The following is a 17,769-nucleotide window of genomic DNA, read 5'->3' on the forward strand; positions in this document are numbered from 1 at the left end:
GGGTTTCTGGACTGGTAATATATGTTTGAGTGGCTTGGTTTTGTTTAGTCAGAGTGCAAACATAATGGGGCTGCAAAATCTATCCTTGTTCTTGAGTACAGAAGGGAGTCAATGCAAGATCATGCATGACAAACGGCCATCAAAGTTCTCGCTGACAACAATTTATAATTCAATTACTAACTGAAACCAATATGTTTTTAGAAGCCCTGAAGTATGAATAAGACCAGGAAAGAGTTGAGTTTTCAAATGCTGCTCACACAGCTTCACACAATGCACTTAATTCCTCGGGAAATTACTTGCTCTTATTTTAAAAGCCTTGCACTGCATCAACGTTGCGTTTTCTTATTCACATCACATTAATATGAAAAATAAAAGGATTACAAAAGGCAACTACTGTACTCCAGATGCAAAAAAAAAAGCTGTTTTCAGCAAAAAAGTTCAAATAAACCCACTGTATATTACCTGCCCAGTACCAAACGGCCACATAGTGGAGCATTTAGCAGCTAAAGAGCCATATATTTCCCTCTGGAGTTGGTAGAAACCAAAATCAGACAGATAGAAGAAGATTGAAGACTGAATATTGTCTTCATCTGCAATTGTTGGGCAGTCAGACACATGACTCCAAATGAGCAACTGTTAAAAAGCCACTTTATTTGGATGTTGGATTTTTAACAGATTATCAAACTATATGTGACAATTCATGAACATACACTAACCAAAACCCTAAACCTAACCAAACCTAGAAAACGGTTTTATTTGTGAAACAGTTGAATTGTTGAATCTCAACTAATAAGCTGTTGAAATGTTACAAATACTCTCTAAACTACAGTTGTATGCAAAAGTTTAGGAACCCATGACAATTTCCATGATTTTCATTTATAAATATTTGGGTGTTTGGATCAGCAATTTCATTTTGATCTATCAAATAACTGAAGGACACAGTAATATTTCAGAAGTGAAATGAGGTTTATTGGATTAACAGAAAATGTGCAATATGCATCAAAACGAAATTAGACAGGTGCATAAATTTGGGCACCCCAACAGAAAAATCACATCAATATTTAGTAGAGCCTCCTTTAGCAGAAATAACAGCCTCTAGATGCTTCCTATAGCCTGTAATGAGATTCTGGATGAATGTATTTTGGACCATTCCTCCTTACAAAACATCTCCAGTTCAGTTAGGTTTGATGGTTGCCGAGCATGGACAGCCCGCTTCAAATCACCCCACAGATGTTCAATGATATTCAGGTCTGGGCACTGGGATGGCCATTCCAGAACATTGTACTTGTTCCTCTGCATAAAGTAGTAAAGTAGATTTTGAGCAGTGTTTTGGGTCGTTGTCTTGTTGAAATATCCAGCCCCGGCGTAACTTCAACTTTGTGACTGATTCCTCAACATTATTCTCAAGAATCTGCTGATATTGAGTGGAATCCATGCGACCCTCAACTTTAACCAGATTCCCAGTACCGGCACTGGCCACACAACCCCACAGCATGATGGAACCTCCACCAAATTTTACTGTGGGTAGCAAGTGTTTTTCTTGGAACGTTGTGTTCTTTTGCTGCCATGCATAACGCCCCTTGTTATGGCCAAATAACTCAATCTTTGTTTCATCAGTCCACAGCACCTTATTCCAAAATGAAGCTGGCTTGTCCAAATGTGTGTTTGCATACCTCAAGCGACTCTGTTTGTGGCGTTTGTGCAGAAAAGGCTTCTTTCGCATCACTCTCCAATACAGCTTCTCCTTGTGCAAAGTGCGCTGAATTGTTGAACGATGCACAGTGACACCATCTGCAGCAAGTTGATGTTGTAGGTCTTTGGAGGTGGTCTGTGGGCTGTTTTTGACCGTTCTCACCATCCATCGCCTTTGCCTCTCCAATATTTTATGTGGCCTGCCACTTCTGGCCTTAACAAGAACTGTGCCTGTGGTCCTCCATTTCCTCACTATGTTCCTCACAGTGGACACTGTCAGCTTATATTTCTGCGATAACTTTTTGTAGCCTCCCCCTAAACCATAATGTAGAACAATCTTTTTTTTCAGGTCATTTGAGAGTTGTTTTGAGGCCCCCATGTTGCCACTCTTCAGAGGAGAGTCAAAGAGAACAACAACTTTCAATTGGCCACCTTAAATACCTTTTCTCATGATTGGATGCACCTGTCTATGAAGTTCAAGGCTTAATGAGCTCACCAAACTAATTGTGTGTTCCAATTAATCAGTGCTAAGTAGTTACAGGTAATCAAATCAACAAAATGACAAGGGTGCCCAAATTTATGCACCTGTCTAATTTCGTTTTGATGCATATTGCACATTTTCTGTTAATCCAATAAACCTCATTTCACTACTGAAATATTACTGTGTCCTTCAGTTATTTGATAGATCAAAATTAAATTGCTGATCCAAACACCCAAATATTTATAAATGAAAATCATGGAAATTGTCAGGGGTTCCTAAACTACTTTTGCATACAACTGTATCTGTAGGTGGACTATCCAAATAAAGTGTAACCAAAATCCATATTAACTATCAATAGTGTGATTACAATAACAAAACAACTGACTTGGTCCCCTATGGTAAGTTCTAGCATTTTGGTTTGTTGAGTCTTTGGTTTGGTTCAGTTGATTACTGTGAACCTACTGTATTAATTATCAAATATAGTCAAAAGCTGATTGAACCTTTGTCATATGCAAAATACTTAAAGATGAGTCAGACAAATGTAGTCTAGACACTTTGTGCTGATAACACTGACCACCATTTTGAGTTGGGCCAGCAGTTTAGAAAGGCTCCATTATTTTTCAAATCCCACTGTGTTCCACTGGTTAAACAGGGTAATGGAGAACATACAGTATGGTCTCTTTATTCTATTTGCACATTCAAACATTAGGCTTTGTGTCTGTCACGTGGAGCATACAACCTATTATCACAGCTTCAAAGTCACAGGTGAGAGGAAAAATTCAATAAAAAGGATGTAGCCTGAATTGAAAATACAATACCGTTGAAATGGTTAATAGCTTGCTTGTAGTGGTGCATGAATAGTTTCAAAATTCTAATTTTATTAAGATTAAAATAATGATGCAAATTATATCATATTTAGTTTTTATTTTGTAGTTCTTAATGTCTTCCTTCTCTGTCTCCTTCACTTTTCATTCATAATGTCTTCGTCTTGATTTTGTTGCTGACAAAGCTGAAAGCAGTTTTAAACCCTACAATAGATTCATTAATGGGATTTTGGTGTGTGTATAGGATTTTCTATTAGAACAAGTTTGGCCATTATTTCTATCTGTAATGATAATATTGTGCACACTAAAATATTGCTGAGATCTGGGAACACGGTGACAACATTGTCACAACTAAGTAACAAGTAACAGTCAAAAGATGGGTTGTAAATAAGCCAACAGTTTAGCCAGATTATTTAAAACACTTTATTTGGTGGTAAAACCAAAAGGGAGAACACTGGAAATGTTGGTAATAATCACTGTTTGTGCAGGAAATTGTGCCTACAACTATGGTAAAGGTGACGTCTTTTCGATGAAACCAAGTCTAATTGGGACTTACCGCTGGGGCCAATGGTCACAGGTTCCTCCATCCTCTCCTCCTGGTCGGTGGGAATGGACATTGGGATGAGCAGGACCACGCCTAAGCTGGTGCCCACCCACAGACATGGGGTGGGCAAGGCGTCACTCTTGCGCCCGTAGGATTCTCCGAGCTGCAGCGTGGTGATAGCCTCTTTGGTGTCCCGGTCGATGCTGGACACACTGGAACTGCGTGAACGGCTGAAGGAGTTCTCACGACTCTCTGTAGCAGCAGGCAGAGATGACGCAAGAGGAGAGAGACATGGAAGTGTTGGACAAAGAAGAAAGAATGGTGGTATGAGAGGATCAAAAGGTTAAAAAGAAAAAAAGTACATAGTTAGGAGAGGGAGAGTGATTATGAGCGTGGAGGACAAATATCCTAAAGGTCACATATGGTTTGTCTGCAGATTGTATGTAATGTAAAACACTGGAAAAAAATAGGAAGATGCCACTGAAAATATGCGATACACTGAGAAGCAAAGTGATCAAACATTACAAAGGGACGACTGGACAGAAACATATTTTCACACCAGACCCTGCGCACACACACACACACACACGCACTTCTGTCTTTGTTTATTGAGAGTGCACTGGTGTTTACTCACTGATGAGATTCTACTCAGCGGCCTGGTGACAGTCAGATACACTGCATTTACAAACAGACACACACTCAGTTGCCAGCAGTTGCACCAAATTCCTTTAACTCTGTTTGAGTGCTACCCATTCAGGTCCTCCATTGTGTACTTAAAGCCTCTATCATGAAAGTATTTCTGTATTGCTGCATTTCTGAATTATTCAGAGCCAGGCAATGTGCAGTACTGCATTCCCAGCCTAATGTTACACAGAGTGCAGACTTTATGTAACAACAAACTGCAAATAGGTGCGAAGCCCAGTGTACACATATCAGAAAAATTTGACAGATGTTCAATGAATGTGATTTTCAGGAAAATTTCAAGGCATTATGAAAACCAAAATCTACACAGGCTTATTTATGGGTGACTTGGGGGATATTACAGTGTACTGTATCCCAAAATGTATGCTGCCTACAAAATATACACTATGGCATCACCCCACTCCTACACCTCAGGACAAGAGCAAGCACTTCCAGGCATGTTTTAGACGAAACAGGGCCACAGAACGGACTGACATACTGACTGACGGACGGGGGGACGGATGTATAATAATCAGCAGGACGGCAGTTGATGGGTTTGTGGCCGAAGCCCCCTTACCTCTGTCGCTCCAGCAGTAGGGGGCGGTGGTGTGGTGCTCGTCGTGGGAGTACATAGTGACTCCGTGTAACTGCTGAAGCATTGCCCTCCGGGATGCATAACCTACTCATCCCCCACAACATGAACCCCATATAACAAACCACACCCGCCATGCCCCAAGGAAACAAACACACACACACACACAAGTGTAGCCACCCAGCCAAAAACAGACAAGACGGACAGATGAACAGCAGAACCAGAGAATGACAGAAAGAGAAAGAGAGAAAGATGCAACTGAGTGTGGAAAGATTGCTTCAAATATATACAGAGACAGAGAAAGAGTGTGACTGAAAAAGATGCCGCTCGTCTATGTTTCTGGTGGCCACACAACCTCTACTCGCTTATCAATCTTCTCTCTAAACCCTTTTTCTGCACCATCTGCTCAACTAAACACTGTTGGCAAGGGGTGCAGGTTTCTACGTATCAAATGTTATGAAAAACTCTGTAGTCCAGTACGGTCAGTAAAGAGCTACTGTACAGCACTTTTGCACGACAAAACAAGACTTGATACTGCTTTCTCTGACACTGCTGGAAGTACAAAAGTGTTGCAAGGAGTCAAATACAATACGAAACTGATGTGAAAAGTCCTGCACAAAAGGTGCTACAAAGCTATAAGAACAAAAATTCTGGTTATTTTTTTTCCTTTTGGTTTAACACAGTATCGGAGCAGTATAAATATATCTGCATATTTCTTGTCAGAATTCTGGTATCGTGACAAAACTGCTGTACAAAGCCACTGACAGCCACAAAGACAAAGTAGCCTTTTGCTGTGATTCTGGGTAGCAGCAGCTCGGTTTTGCCGTGTGTCGCTGGGGTGTGTTTACGCTGTGTGACACAGCCTGTGGGGTGCTGGCTAATGAAAGTCAGGCACAGTGGTACTTTGACAGGACACAGGGATTCCTGGGGGGCCCTCACAGGGAGCTGGAGGCAGGCGAGGCAGGCGAGGCAGTGTCGGGGAGGTGATAAGGGAAGGCAGACAATCTGAAGCATTGAGACAGACAAAGTGCCAGATTTATACAGTGGTGCATGCACATACACCCACACAGTGTAGAGGACAGACACCTGGAGAGTACGCTTAACTCCTTTTTTTAATTTCTATGTACCACCAATGATTGTGTACAATGACTGTACAATGCCAATTAACACACATAAATAGATGTATCAGACAGGTTTTCCAGTATTTAATTATGTGCTTAGTTGGGAATTAGGAAATCTTTGACCTCAAAATTTAACATTTTAACAGTTTAGATAAGTTAGTTAATTATTGCAAGGATCCAACAGGGACATGTTTTATCACAAAGCTATAAAATAACAGGCCCACTGCTTCTGCATTTGGTTTTTATCTTGCAGTCAAACATGGACGTAGGTGTGTGTGTGGGTGTGAACTTTTGAAAGCCTCTTCAGCATCTGGCCAGGTAGTCACTGAGTCACCTCAGCTCTGTGCTATGGTGCAGTGAAATATATTCTATTACTGCGTTTTTTACTTGTGAAATTTGTGATATTATGGTATTGTGTAATATGTGGGTTATACTTAATTTAAGGGTTACACTGTCGGGAAACAACCCATCTCTCTATACTAACAATCAAATCAACTGATAACAACACACACTCTCTAGCTTATGGATTTTCCTGTTCTTAAACAACAAATGCCAATTTTCCGACCACATCCGCAGGCAAATCTAACAGTATCATACAATTCTGTCTTCAATTTTTAATAGGTGTGCTGCCTAACCAAGATGGGAGGTATGAAAATGTTTACTGTACAATGAGTCTGGCTTCCCCTGCCATTTCCCTCCTCTGTCTCCTCGCCTGGCATGCAGGCCTCATTAACATTGGTCTCATCTCTCGCAACGCATGTTGACCTTTAATTATTCCAGTGATCCTGCTGGCTCTTCACTGTGGTAACCCAGTGCAACTGATAAACAACAGTGCCAAAGGTAGGCAACAGACAGAGAATATGCAACGGTCTGCAGAGAAAAGCGACTGTACTCACACATAGAGTGCTTAAATCAAAACACAGCAACAAAATGAAATCTAACAGTTACTTCCGCATTTTCCGTTATATCAGAATGCACTGCTACAGTTTCTAAGCAGATGTTGCTACAACCAGTGCCACAGTCTCATGAAGGACAGAACAGGGGAATTTTTTGATTGATCCACTACAAATCTATGCTCTGTCCACAGGCAAATCCAACGCTATCATACAATGACATCTTCAACCTGCAAGTGGTACGTGATACACTACCCCAGAGGGCCTGTCCAACACTTTTTTTTTCCTGTATAGAAATGGACTTGTCGCAAAAGACAAAGGACCCAGTTGTCGTGTCATGTCAAATTTTGGACACTGTGATGACCACTGTAAATTGCTTAAAGCCAGAGCCACATTCTCCAAGTTATTTCAGCACTATAAGAGCAGGAGGACACTGTCACTAAGGCACACAGAGGCGAGGTGGTTATCCCTTAGACAGACGATGACACGCTTCTTTAGTGTCAGACAGACTCTCTCATAGTTTTTTTTTTTTACGCTAGCTTATAGTTTCACTAGTATAGTACTAGTGAAACACTGCAGTCCAGCTTGAACAAATTGTTTTCTTTACTGTTGAATTTCTGACAATGACTTTTTGAATAAAGTTTGGGTTTAGTAATCATTTGACATCTCTAGGTTGTCACAACCTGGTGCATCTAAGTAACATGACCATGCTAATGGTGCCAAAACCCATACTACTAAACCCATCTGTATTACTTATATATCTTTCTTACTTGTACGTCTTAATCAGTAAGACTCAATCAGCAAGTTAAGTCTGGAGATCTAGCAGGCACATCCACCTCTGTCTACCTGTATGAGTGATTCTCTCTTTTGGTTACTTTAAATATCAAGCTGCTACCTTGTTAAATCCTAATTCAAAGTTTCATGCTAAAATACTCAAGAAGTCTGTCGAACAGTTTCTCACGGATATTTTCAGAGGTTATAGATACATTAAATCAATGATGTGGAAAAGAGCGATTTCTACCATCGTCTACATCGGTTTGGTTGATAATGCAGCTGTAGCTCAGGCAGTGGCTTTAATAAAACATTCAGCTTATGCTAATGAAAAACTGCTTCGCTCTCGGCTCCAGGTCACTATTGTATAACGAGGTTGATGAAGATGGCAGCGTGAATCTAATTGCATAATTGTTGTAAAAGGGTCAACTGTCACTGCACCTAGCCTGTTTATTATTTAGCAACCAGACATCGCATCAGCATGTTTGTTAATAGTACACAATAGTAACAAATGGGTGTCGACCCATATTAAAAATCTTTGTAACTTTACTGCACAGCTCAGATGTGAAAAGAATGTAATTTAGGAACATGCTCTGACTTTTAACTGCCAGGATTTGCAACCAGTTTGTGTTAGTTTTTGTCTGATGTGCGTGTAGGGGTGGCTACAGTAACTGTGGCATTTTGGGAACTGTCACAGTGTTGAGTCTCCTATGGAGAGATTAGCCTGTAGTGACCTGACGGAGACTTCCCATTAATCTGACAGAGCCTAAAGCCTAAAGAGACTAAAAGCAAATACAGACTGGACCGGGAGTGAGTGACCTGCACAACCTGAGCCTTACAGCAGTGTTTTCTCCTTAGGGACACGAGTTTATGTATAATGCAACAGCACTATATGAAGGCAATGCAGCGCTGGTGGTGCACCAGGTTTATAAATCAGCAACACTGTGTTGTGGAAAGAGGTGCCTATAATTTGATGATCATGAAGACTTTGACTGAAGTACGTGTGCATTTTCTCACATACCATATTCTGTATGACAATCTGCTGCATGAAGTGGCAAAGTAAATTATCACTATCCATACTTTAAATTAGATCACTGCAGTACTTAACAGCTTCTCTGCCTCCAGGGCCAATCATCATGTCACTTTTTATGAATTATCCACTTCCTAAACCTGCAGTCTCTTTGGCCAGTCTCTCCCATCCTCACTTTTATTTCCACCACCCCCAGAAAATCTTCCACCAATGTCAGTCATTGTGAAGACTTAAAATGCAGCTAAGTTCAGCTCACAAACATGTTTAGTGATATTTTGCTGTGGCTTTTTCCACTTTAAGAAAATATAAGAATACAAGAGTGCAAAAGAGAGAAATAAAATGTCTGACATGACAAGAGAATGTCAGGAATCCTGTTAAGATGAAAGAGTGGTATGCTTCATCTTTGTCAAAGTGGGAGGATGTTGTTTATGGTTATTATTGTTAATGGATGCCCTGCACTGGTGTCTTGACATCTGTCACCTGGCAGCGACAGACTAAGTGCAAGGTTTCATACATATTGTGTAATCAAATGCTGATGTACAATCCATTTTTCTGTGTCAGTTCTGAGGTCAATATATCAAAATGACGTTGCTGGGTGTGTCATTTTAAGTTCTCGCTTGACAGCACGTTCTTTTATCTGCTTTTTTGTTTTTGCTTTGGCTGTCACTTGGTATATTTTCTGTAAGAAGTAGAAAATATACCAACAACAAACAACAGCAAGCTTAAAACATGAACCATGTTGCTTTAAAAACAGTAATCAAATCTTCAAGGATGATGTCTTAAATGTTAAAAATGAGGAAGATTTTTTATCATGGCCTTCAGAGGGTGTTTGGCTTAATTCAGATTAACAGGTGATAATATAGAAATACAGTAGCTATCAAAGCACTGAAACACCTGTTGGCATCGCACTTCCAGACACAGAAACATATTTACACACCCACAAATGCACACATTCCCTTACTATGACACACAAAGGCATAGGTACACACACAGCCTGCTGGGTCAATCAATTTTTAGATGGTGCAGGTCAATGTCAGGGTGTGAATTAAGAGTTCAAACGGAAGAAAATAAATGTCAGATTTGTCAATGAGAACGTCGAAACCAGAGTGTATATCACGCCTGTACGGTTGTCTTGTACTACTTATTCACCTCTTTTATCTGTGTGCATACTGAAAAGGGCTATTTGAAAACGTGGATGTTCTGGTAATTGTAATATGAATACAAACACATTAACTAAGTAAAGACAGATGAAATCCTTCCCTTGGCTCAAAGTTTTGTGGATTAAGAGAAAGTTGGGAGGTGTGGCCACACTACATAAACCTCATGTGTGCTCTGTTAAGACATCCAGAACCTATTTATGAGAAATATGGCAGAAAAAAGGCAGAAAACTTTACTTGGTTGGGGAAAAAATACTTTGAGATTCATTGCTAACGCATCAGTGCTGCTTTTAAAGTTAAACAGATGGCATTTTTATGCACAGGAGGAAAGAAAACAAGAAAGAAATGCACTGGAGAAGTAAAAATCAATTGGTTAAAACACTCAATATTGCACCAACCTTCAGGCTTGGGACATGGTCGACACAGGCAACAATATTATGGGAGACAATGCAAGGGCTGTTTCTTGCATTCAAAAGAAGCAGAACCTGTAGTTCAAATGTTATAAGGCGATGCTAATGCAAGCTGCAGTTATATGTTTAAAGCTAAATGCAAACACTACTAAACATGAAGAAGTAGTTGCTGTTGGTGAACATACAGCAGTAATAGTCATCATGTTCATCTGGTAACTAGCTGCCAGCAACTGCTGACTGATCACCAGTTACCTTTGTGTGCAACCATATCTTCTAAAAATTACATTCATATACAACTAATTTGCAGTGACCAATTCCTTACACTTCTGCTCTTGTCTCTTTTGTTTTGGAAAGGCCAAAAAAAAAAAAAAGACCCCACCCTCCAAATTCTTAAGCCTCCAGGTATTGCTCCTACTACAGCACCATGTTTGAACATATAGAGAAATCCAAAGCTTGACAGACCTGCAGTGCCTAGTTACGGTTGCCAGGTTATGATTGGGCAATCACTGTTTGGGGGAGGGGTTTAGCAAACAGTCAATTATGAAATGTTTATATTGAACATATCTGCAAACCTACTGCAACTAAAGCATATGATTTAGGTTTTTATGCTGCTAACTTGCATTAGCATAAGCTTGCCTTGTTTTAATTATGTATCAGGCCTTAATCCACTTACCCCAGGGTGAGAGGATGGCATGCACTTGTTGGGAGGGAGGGTATGTTATAGAGGTTTAGGGATGGGAGTTGGGAAGACAAGCACACACCTTCAGTGTGGGACACAGGCAAAGAGATCTCCATGCAAGCAGCAGACTGGGCCTTGCGGAAGGGCGGTCGGCCAGGGCCTCTGCGGGTAAGCCGTGGCCCCTCGGGACCCATCGGGACGCGAGGCTTCCCCGCCGAGCAGGGCTGGGAGGTGGGGCTAGTGCAATGTCCATTGACATGATCTGTAACAACGGCAAAGCATTAGCAAACAATACAAAGAGGGAAATAAAACTTTGAAACATATTCTAATCCACTGCCACAATATCCATCTTCATAAGTCATTCAGTCTGAAATCTTTTTTAATGAAAACAAAGGCAAAATCTTCAAATGAGGGGAGAGAATATTACTTATTTATAATGCAGCTTTATCTGTTTCAAGGAAATAGCTGGACTTTTCTCACCCTATTTGGAGATTTTACTATATGCAGACTTAATACTCAGTATTATACTACTAGCTATGAAGATGGGTATTTTTTTTTTTTTTTTTTTTGCAGTGCAAGAGGAGCAAGCCGATGTTGAAAATCAGATTGTCACCAAGAAAAGATGGTAGTGAGGGAGAAAGGGAAGGCGAAAGTGAGTGACAAAGGATTGGAGAGTGGTTTGAAGTAAGTATGAGCAGGGAGGAGAAAGAGATGCTGGGGCAGAAAAGAGACCAAAATGCAGAGGCAAATTGTGGGTGCAGTTTCATCCAGTCTGTGCCAGGAAAGAAATATGAAAATCAAAAGAAAAAAGAACAGGCTTGTTTCATCTCCACTTTGTTTCTTTTTTCCTTTTTGAATTGTTAGAAAACCTTGTTTTCAGCAGAAACGATTTATTTCTTTTTAAGACCAGAAGCTTCATTACATTACTGGCTAATGCAAGAAGATCAAAGGAATAGAAAAAGAATATAAAAAAATCTAATATGTACTTTTTTTTTTAATGAGAATTTGTACTCCAGTTAAGTTGGTTGGGCCACACAATCAGCTACAGATGGTGGTGACAGGAAACACTTTCTGGAATTGTAGCCTTACATGGCCTCCCCTCAGGGACTGAGTTTGTTGGAAGCTTTGTCCTTTCTTCATGTACAGTGCTTGTGTGTGGGCGAAATAATTTGTTTAGAGCCAAACCTTATTAATGAGACAAAGAAAAGCAAAGCAGGATTGTGTGCATTGGGTGCACTCTGCGGTTCTTTCTTGCCCGCAGTTTACTCGGCAAGACAAAAAAGCTGCCAAGACAGCAGTAATTAACAGAGTACTCTAATTCTCACTTGTCTTGAGAGACGAGTAAATAAAACAGTTCCCTTTTCTTTGATGACAACCTTGTGGCAGTAAAACCAAAGTTAAAACGATTTAGCTCTCCCTATTTTTTGTTACCTTTCCTTCCTCTCTGAAATTCTCCTGTGTAGAGACTCATGAAGCATGACGAAAATTAGCATTGTGCTAATTAGTAAAAACACTAGACAATGTTCCCTTGTCACTGTCTTCTTAGTATTTGGCACTGATCACATGTCTGTCATATCAAATCTAAGTCTCCTGTTCAGCCAGTTGATGCACAAATGATTCAATTTCAAAGTGAAGATGAAAACCTCCGGGGTGCCACCCAGTCCGCGTGCAACACTCGGCCAGTTTCACAGCAGGACGCACCGAGGCAATGCAGGGACTGAAAACTGCAGGTGATATTGGGCCAACCAATACCAGAGCCATATGACGACACCTCTGTATATCCGTCTTAATTTTGTTAAATACTGTGAATTTCAACCAGAGTCATCAGTCATTTGCCCCGAAATGTTCTGCAGGAAACTGGTACATAGCAGAAAGAATGGCACTGTACCCTCATACACACACACACACACACACACACATACACACGCTCTCTCCCAATGCATGGATCTCTGCACTTATCCATCAAGAGTGCACTCATACACATAAAACACACACACACACACACACACACACACACACACACACACACACACACACAAACAGAGTAATACTCTCTGTAACAGACTGTTCAGCAAAAATATTTTGTTGTCATAACCCACAGCTGTTAAGAGTTTCATACTGTAGCTCTTAACAAGGTAAACAATTATTTATTAAGTATTTCCCCCCCTTTTATTGACAACATCCTATTGACACTTTAGGGGCATATTTAAACCTCACAGGAAATTTAATAAGCTTAAAATGTTTTCTTTTTGATCATGCTAAATGTGTGATGAGGCAACTAAGTTTAAGGTTGATCTTTTCAGTTGAATTTTCAAATTTGGGTTAATGTTCTCACTCTCACTATTGCTTCAATTAAATATAATACAGGGAAGACAAAGTAAAACCTGTCAGATAAAGAAAGGTTATTAAATGAGGCAAGTCACAGGCATAAGTAGGCACCAGCACATTTTGTGTTAAAGAAGCAGAAGTTTTTAAAGGGGACAGCGTGTATGACACTGCAGAAGCAGAGCAAAGGGAAACCTGAGATTGTGATGTGCATGTACAGCAGTTAGAGATGTATGGGGGGAAGGCTCAGTATCTGTAATACAGATGAACCAGTCAAAATGGAGAAAAGACTGTTTAAGAGAGAAATGATCCAGTTACAATGAGAGAGGTAGCAAGTGATCCAATCACTGTAGAGCAAGGCTGTCAATGGAGGAAAGGTTGTGTAAAATCAGAAGATGGTCCAATCATGATAAAGCGATAGAAAACCTCAAATTTAAATATGGGCATGAGTTACAAATCACCTTTATAAACACTTGCAAAATGTAGAAGAAGAAACGAAGACAGAAGATTTAAATCAAATCAAAATACATTAAGGGGTAAAATGGACAAACACGTCAGCCGGAGAGTCTCATGGGCTGATTGAACAGGAGCAGAGTGACAAGGAAACTGAAGGAAGAAAGTTTGAGTAAGAATAAAAACTAGTAAAGCAACATAAAAGCCTAGAAAACATGGCGTAAGCAGAAACTAAATGAATCAAAGGAAATAAAGTGAAAACTGCTGGCTTTCGCCTACCGTACCAAGATCAGTCTTAAGATCTGTTGGCAGACTTAACTTTCTGCCGGGTCCCTTTACTGAAACAAAAGAATAGGAAACAAAGCACCAGTTAATCCCTTCAAATAAAAAATAAATCATAAAAAAAATAAAATCGGTGTAATCTAAGTCAAACAATGACAAACGAAAAAAACAAAAACAAAAACAAAGAAAACCCAAACCAAACAAAATTGAAATCACAACAAAGAACCAGAACATGCAAATTGGTGCAGCTGCACACCGCAGGCATATTTCAAAATGCATGCTCCATTGTTGTCCCAGGCCAGTGTTCCCAGCTATCTCAATATCAATAAGATCAATAATACCTTTACTGGGCCAGTGTGAAAAACATGTCCAGTGTACTTAACAAGCCAAGTTATCCACAAACTGAGCATAGTATTTCTACAGCTAATGGTTATTGTCTTGCTGGGCTGCAACAAGGCAAGAAGAACATATTTAATTTACTCTGGATGTCAAACTTGAGTCCCACTCAGAGAAACATTTCTAAAATCTGATTAATCCTGCCAAAGGTCAAAATCTTTGTTCTGCTTAAATATCCCAGTAAAATCAGATTTTCTAAGGCCTGGGATGTCTGACACGGAAGCACAAATAAACAGGATGACACCACAGGGTGTCAATACAAAAATCACGGTCAGACACTGGAGGCAACAAAATAACTTGTTAAAACATTTTGCAAGCATTTTGCAGTAAGTAGAGAACTGCAAAGGTCGAACTTGAGATGTTATGAGTCAGTTTCCCCCTCAAAAAGAAGGCGATATTTCATTGTTTCTTTGTGTTGAATGATTAACTTGACATGTGGAAGACACGGGATGGTGTTTACATGACGCTTGATAAATTTCATGACCATGAGGAAAACAGCATGACCATGAATTTCCATTCTATATAATTCTGACCACGCACTTTAGATTTGGAAAATTCATCAAAGGAATCGATGATGACTCAGGTTTCAATCCTTCTGCCATACAGTACCACAAAAGAAAGGAGTACAGCAGAGGACATTGGGCCAACTGGAGGAAATGGTCGAACTTTTTTTAATCTACTGTAATGTAATAGTTTATTCCATTTATACAATCTATTTGCTGTGAAGGGCCATGTAGGCAGCTCAGTATCAAAGGTCATTTTGAGGAAATACATATTTCCTTTATTGCAGAGGAAATTAGGGTGTTATGGTGCTCTAATTGAATTTCTCCAGCAATGAATTTCTGTTTTCATTTTTTTCCAGGAACAAGTAAAGCCTTTCAGATTAGTGTTGCTAATGAGATTATAGATGCTCTGTGTGTGTGTGTGTATGTGTTTCATAATAAACTGTAGTGACCAGATGCTGCTGCAACCATATAAACTGTGCAGTGTCAGGGATACAATGACAATGATGAGTCAATGTTCTCCTAATAAACCTGGTGCACACAGACGTTCCACTGTTTAATAGCTCAGTGGCTGCATTAACACTTAAAATGTATTTTAATCAAAATAAACAGGTGGGATTGATTTGAGGAGCCAAAGGGTAACTATTGTGAATATGAACAAAAAACCAACCAATCACTGCATGTATTATTATTACCATTCATTACTGTGTTTTTTGCAGTGAAGTCCCACTTTTTACTACATGCTAACTTTGGTCGGTTGAGCAACATCACAATTTTGTGTCTAAATATGACAATTTAAATAAGTCTATGTTCATTATGTACATATGTACTATAATTCATGTACATTCTTTTCACGGCTAGAGTAACTTTTACTCCACTCCAAGCTGGAATCTTGTTGTTGGTATCTTTATGTGACAATATTAAACCGCTTGTATGACAACAGTTTATGTTAGACTAGCCCCATTTGTGACCTCAGCAGCCCATATGTTACTCCATTATTTGGTCACATATTGTTTCTGCCACAAACCTTGGGGAAAATTAAAGTGAGAGTGATGTCTAGAGTCTGCCTGGAATGAGAAAATGTTTGCCAGAGGTGAAAAAGTTTAAATCCAACATTTCCACACACTGTGCTGCTTCCCTCTGCTCTACTTCTCCCCTAGTCTTAGATATTTTGGACTAAATGTTAGTTTTCCCACGGGCAAACATTTTACCAGACAACAGATGCCTATGATATCATGAAAATACCTTTGAAGATGAAACCCGCTGCTAGATTAAGATGTAAACAAGACTAAGAATCTACTTCCACGCTAACAGCTCTATGAGGCGGTGCTTTGAGCTAAATGTTAACGTCAGCATACTAACATGCTCATCACAATGACAATGCTAACATGCTGATGTTTAGCAGGTATAATGTTTCATTATCTTTACCTTGTTAGCATGCTAACATTTTCTAATTAGCACTAAACACAAAGTACAGCTGAGGCTGATGGGAATTTCATTAGTTTTGCAGGTCATAAACCAATATTAAGAATAATAATAATATTTTGACCTGATGGTGATGTTAGATGAAAGGTTACCAAATTAATTACAGTTCATCCTGAGGAGAACATGTAACAAATTTTATGGTAATCCATCCAATATCTGTCGAGATATTTCACTCAAAACAACAAATGTTAACCTCATGGTGGCGCTAGATGAAAAGTCAGGGGTCAGCAGGTTTCATCCTCTGGGGATCATGAATGTCAACCAACTGACTGACGCTAGCATGGCTAAAAATAAAGTTTTGTTTTTCCCCCTGAGATTTGCGTAAGGAACTTTATGTGACCTAATCATAGTACAGAGTGCTGAGGTCACAAGTGGAGCTAATGTTGGACTTGATCAGGCCACAACACTGATACATGTACAAAGCAAGCTGAAGTCATATTTATCAGCACCGCAGCTGGCCACATAGTGGGCACCATGCAGTTAGTTGACGAGACAGTGATGAATGTTAGCCAAGATGACAACAAAGTGAGATTGTGGGTTTATTGACACACAGTCAAAAAGACACAATGAGAGAGATCCTGAGCGCCACAGTCCAGTAAAGTAGCACATTGCCTTTTAGTGACAAAGATGTGCGGTTCCAGTGGAGGCACAATGATTAACGTCACAGAGAATGAAGCACTAGAGGCACTGACGAGTGAGCAGGAGAAGTACCCGGCTAGATTACAACCCCTTTCTCTTCCCAAGCCCGCCTGCCTTGCAGCATCGCCAAATGATGAAGGATCCAAGTTCAAAGCCCAGATCTGGCACATTTAACAAACATCACAATGTCTACCCCCCTGCAGCTACTGTAGATAAAGAGATATGCAACACCAGCAGTCATCCGCACAAAAGCATGAAACACAGTGACAAAGCAGCGTCTACTCCTAGAATAACAGTCCCTGTTAGCTTGTTTACACTGCAAGCAACTTGGTTGATGGGTCATTCTGTAGTGACCGATCGTGGCGCGAGAGGGTCCAATTCCATTTGTCTACTGAACTGCACCTACAACATTTTGATCATGAAAAATGAGGTTTTATTGTATTTTAAAATATTCACAGTTTTGTGACAAGTGCATTGCTTATTTGTGTGATATCCCCTGGTTTCCTCCCAACCCCGATGATGGATGAATCCTTCACCTATTTTCTTAAGACATTTAGCCTTTCAAATTAAAATTGTAGTGAAACAGGTAAGCTTTGGTTGTAATCAACTTCTCATCAATTTTCACCTGCCATTTAGATCTGTTCTTCATGAACCTTGGGGGAAACAAGGAAGCTAAAAAAGTCTGCTTTGCTCTTGACATTCACTGACTATATCAAATTCTACCATAGCCAGTTTTTTTCAAGGCAGACATACCAAGTTCCCCATTTTTGTAGCTCTGTAAGGTATGAATGAGACTCTGGTGTTTTGCTGA

The 17,769-nt window shown here is 39.9% G+C and overlaps 1 protein-coding gene across 13 annotated transcripts in view; it reads right to left on the reverse strand.

Moving 5' to 3' along the window:
- The window catches only part of stxbp5l (syntaxin binding protein 5L), a 144,652-nt gene that overhangs the window by 6,901 nt on the left and 119,982 nt on the right, over nucleotides 1-17,769 (reverse strand). For 5 of the 13 annotated variants that reach the window (XM_044216930.1, XM_044216934.1, XM_044216932.1 and 2 more), the window contains 4 exons: nucleotides 13,938-13,991; nucleotides 10,958-11,137; nucleotides 4,800-4,901; nucleotides 3,554-3,793 (listed from right to left, as the gene is read on the reverse strand). In XM_044216930.1, the coding sequence (XP_044072865.1) occupies nucleotides 3,554-3,793; nucleotides 4,800-4,901; nucleotides 10,958-11,137; nucleotides 13,938-13,991 (576 nt within the window). The remainder of the gene's footprint in view (nucleotides 1-3,553; nucleotides 3,794-4,799; nucleotides 4,902-10,957; nucleotides 11,138-13,937; nucleotides 13,992-17,769) is intronic. The other 8 variants (XM_044216931.1, XM_044216935.1, XM_044216939.1 and 5 more) reach the window with 4 other exon arrangements.

Source organism: Siniperca chuatsi, linkage group LG12 (assembly GCF_020085105.1).
Source record: "Siniperca chuatsi isolate FFG_IHB_CAS linkage group LG12, ASM2008510v1, whole genome shotgun sequence".
Classification (NCBI taxonomy): domain Eukaryota; kingdom Metazoa; phylum Chordata; class Actinopteri; order Centrarchiformes; family Sinipercidae; genus Siniperca; species Siniperca chuatsi.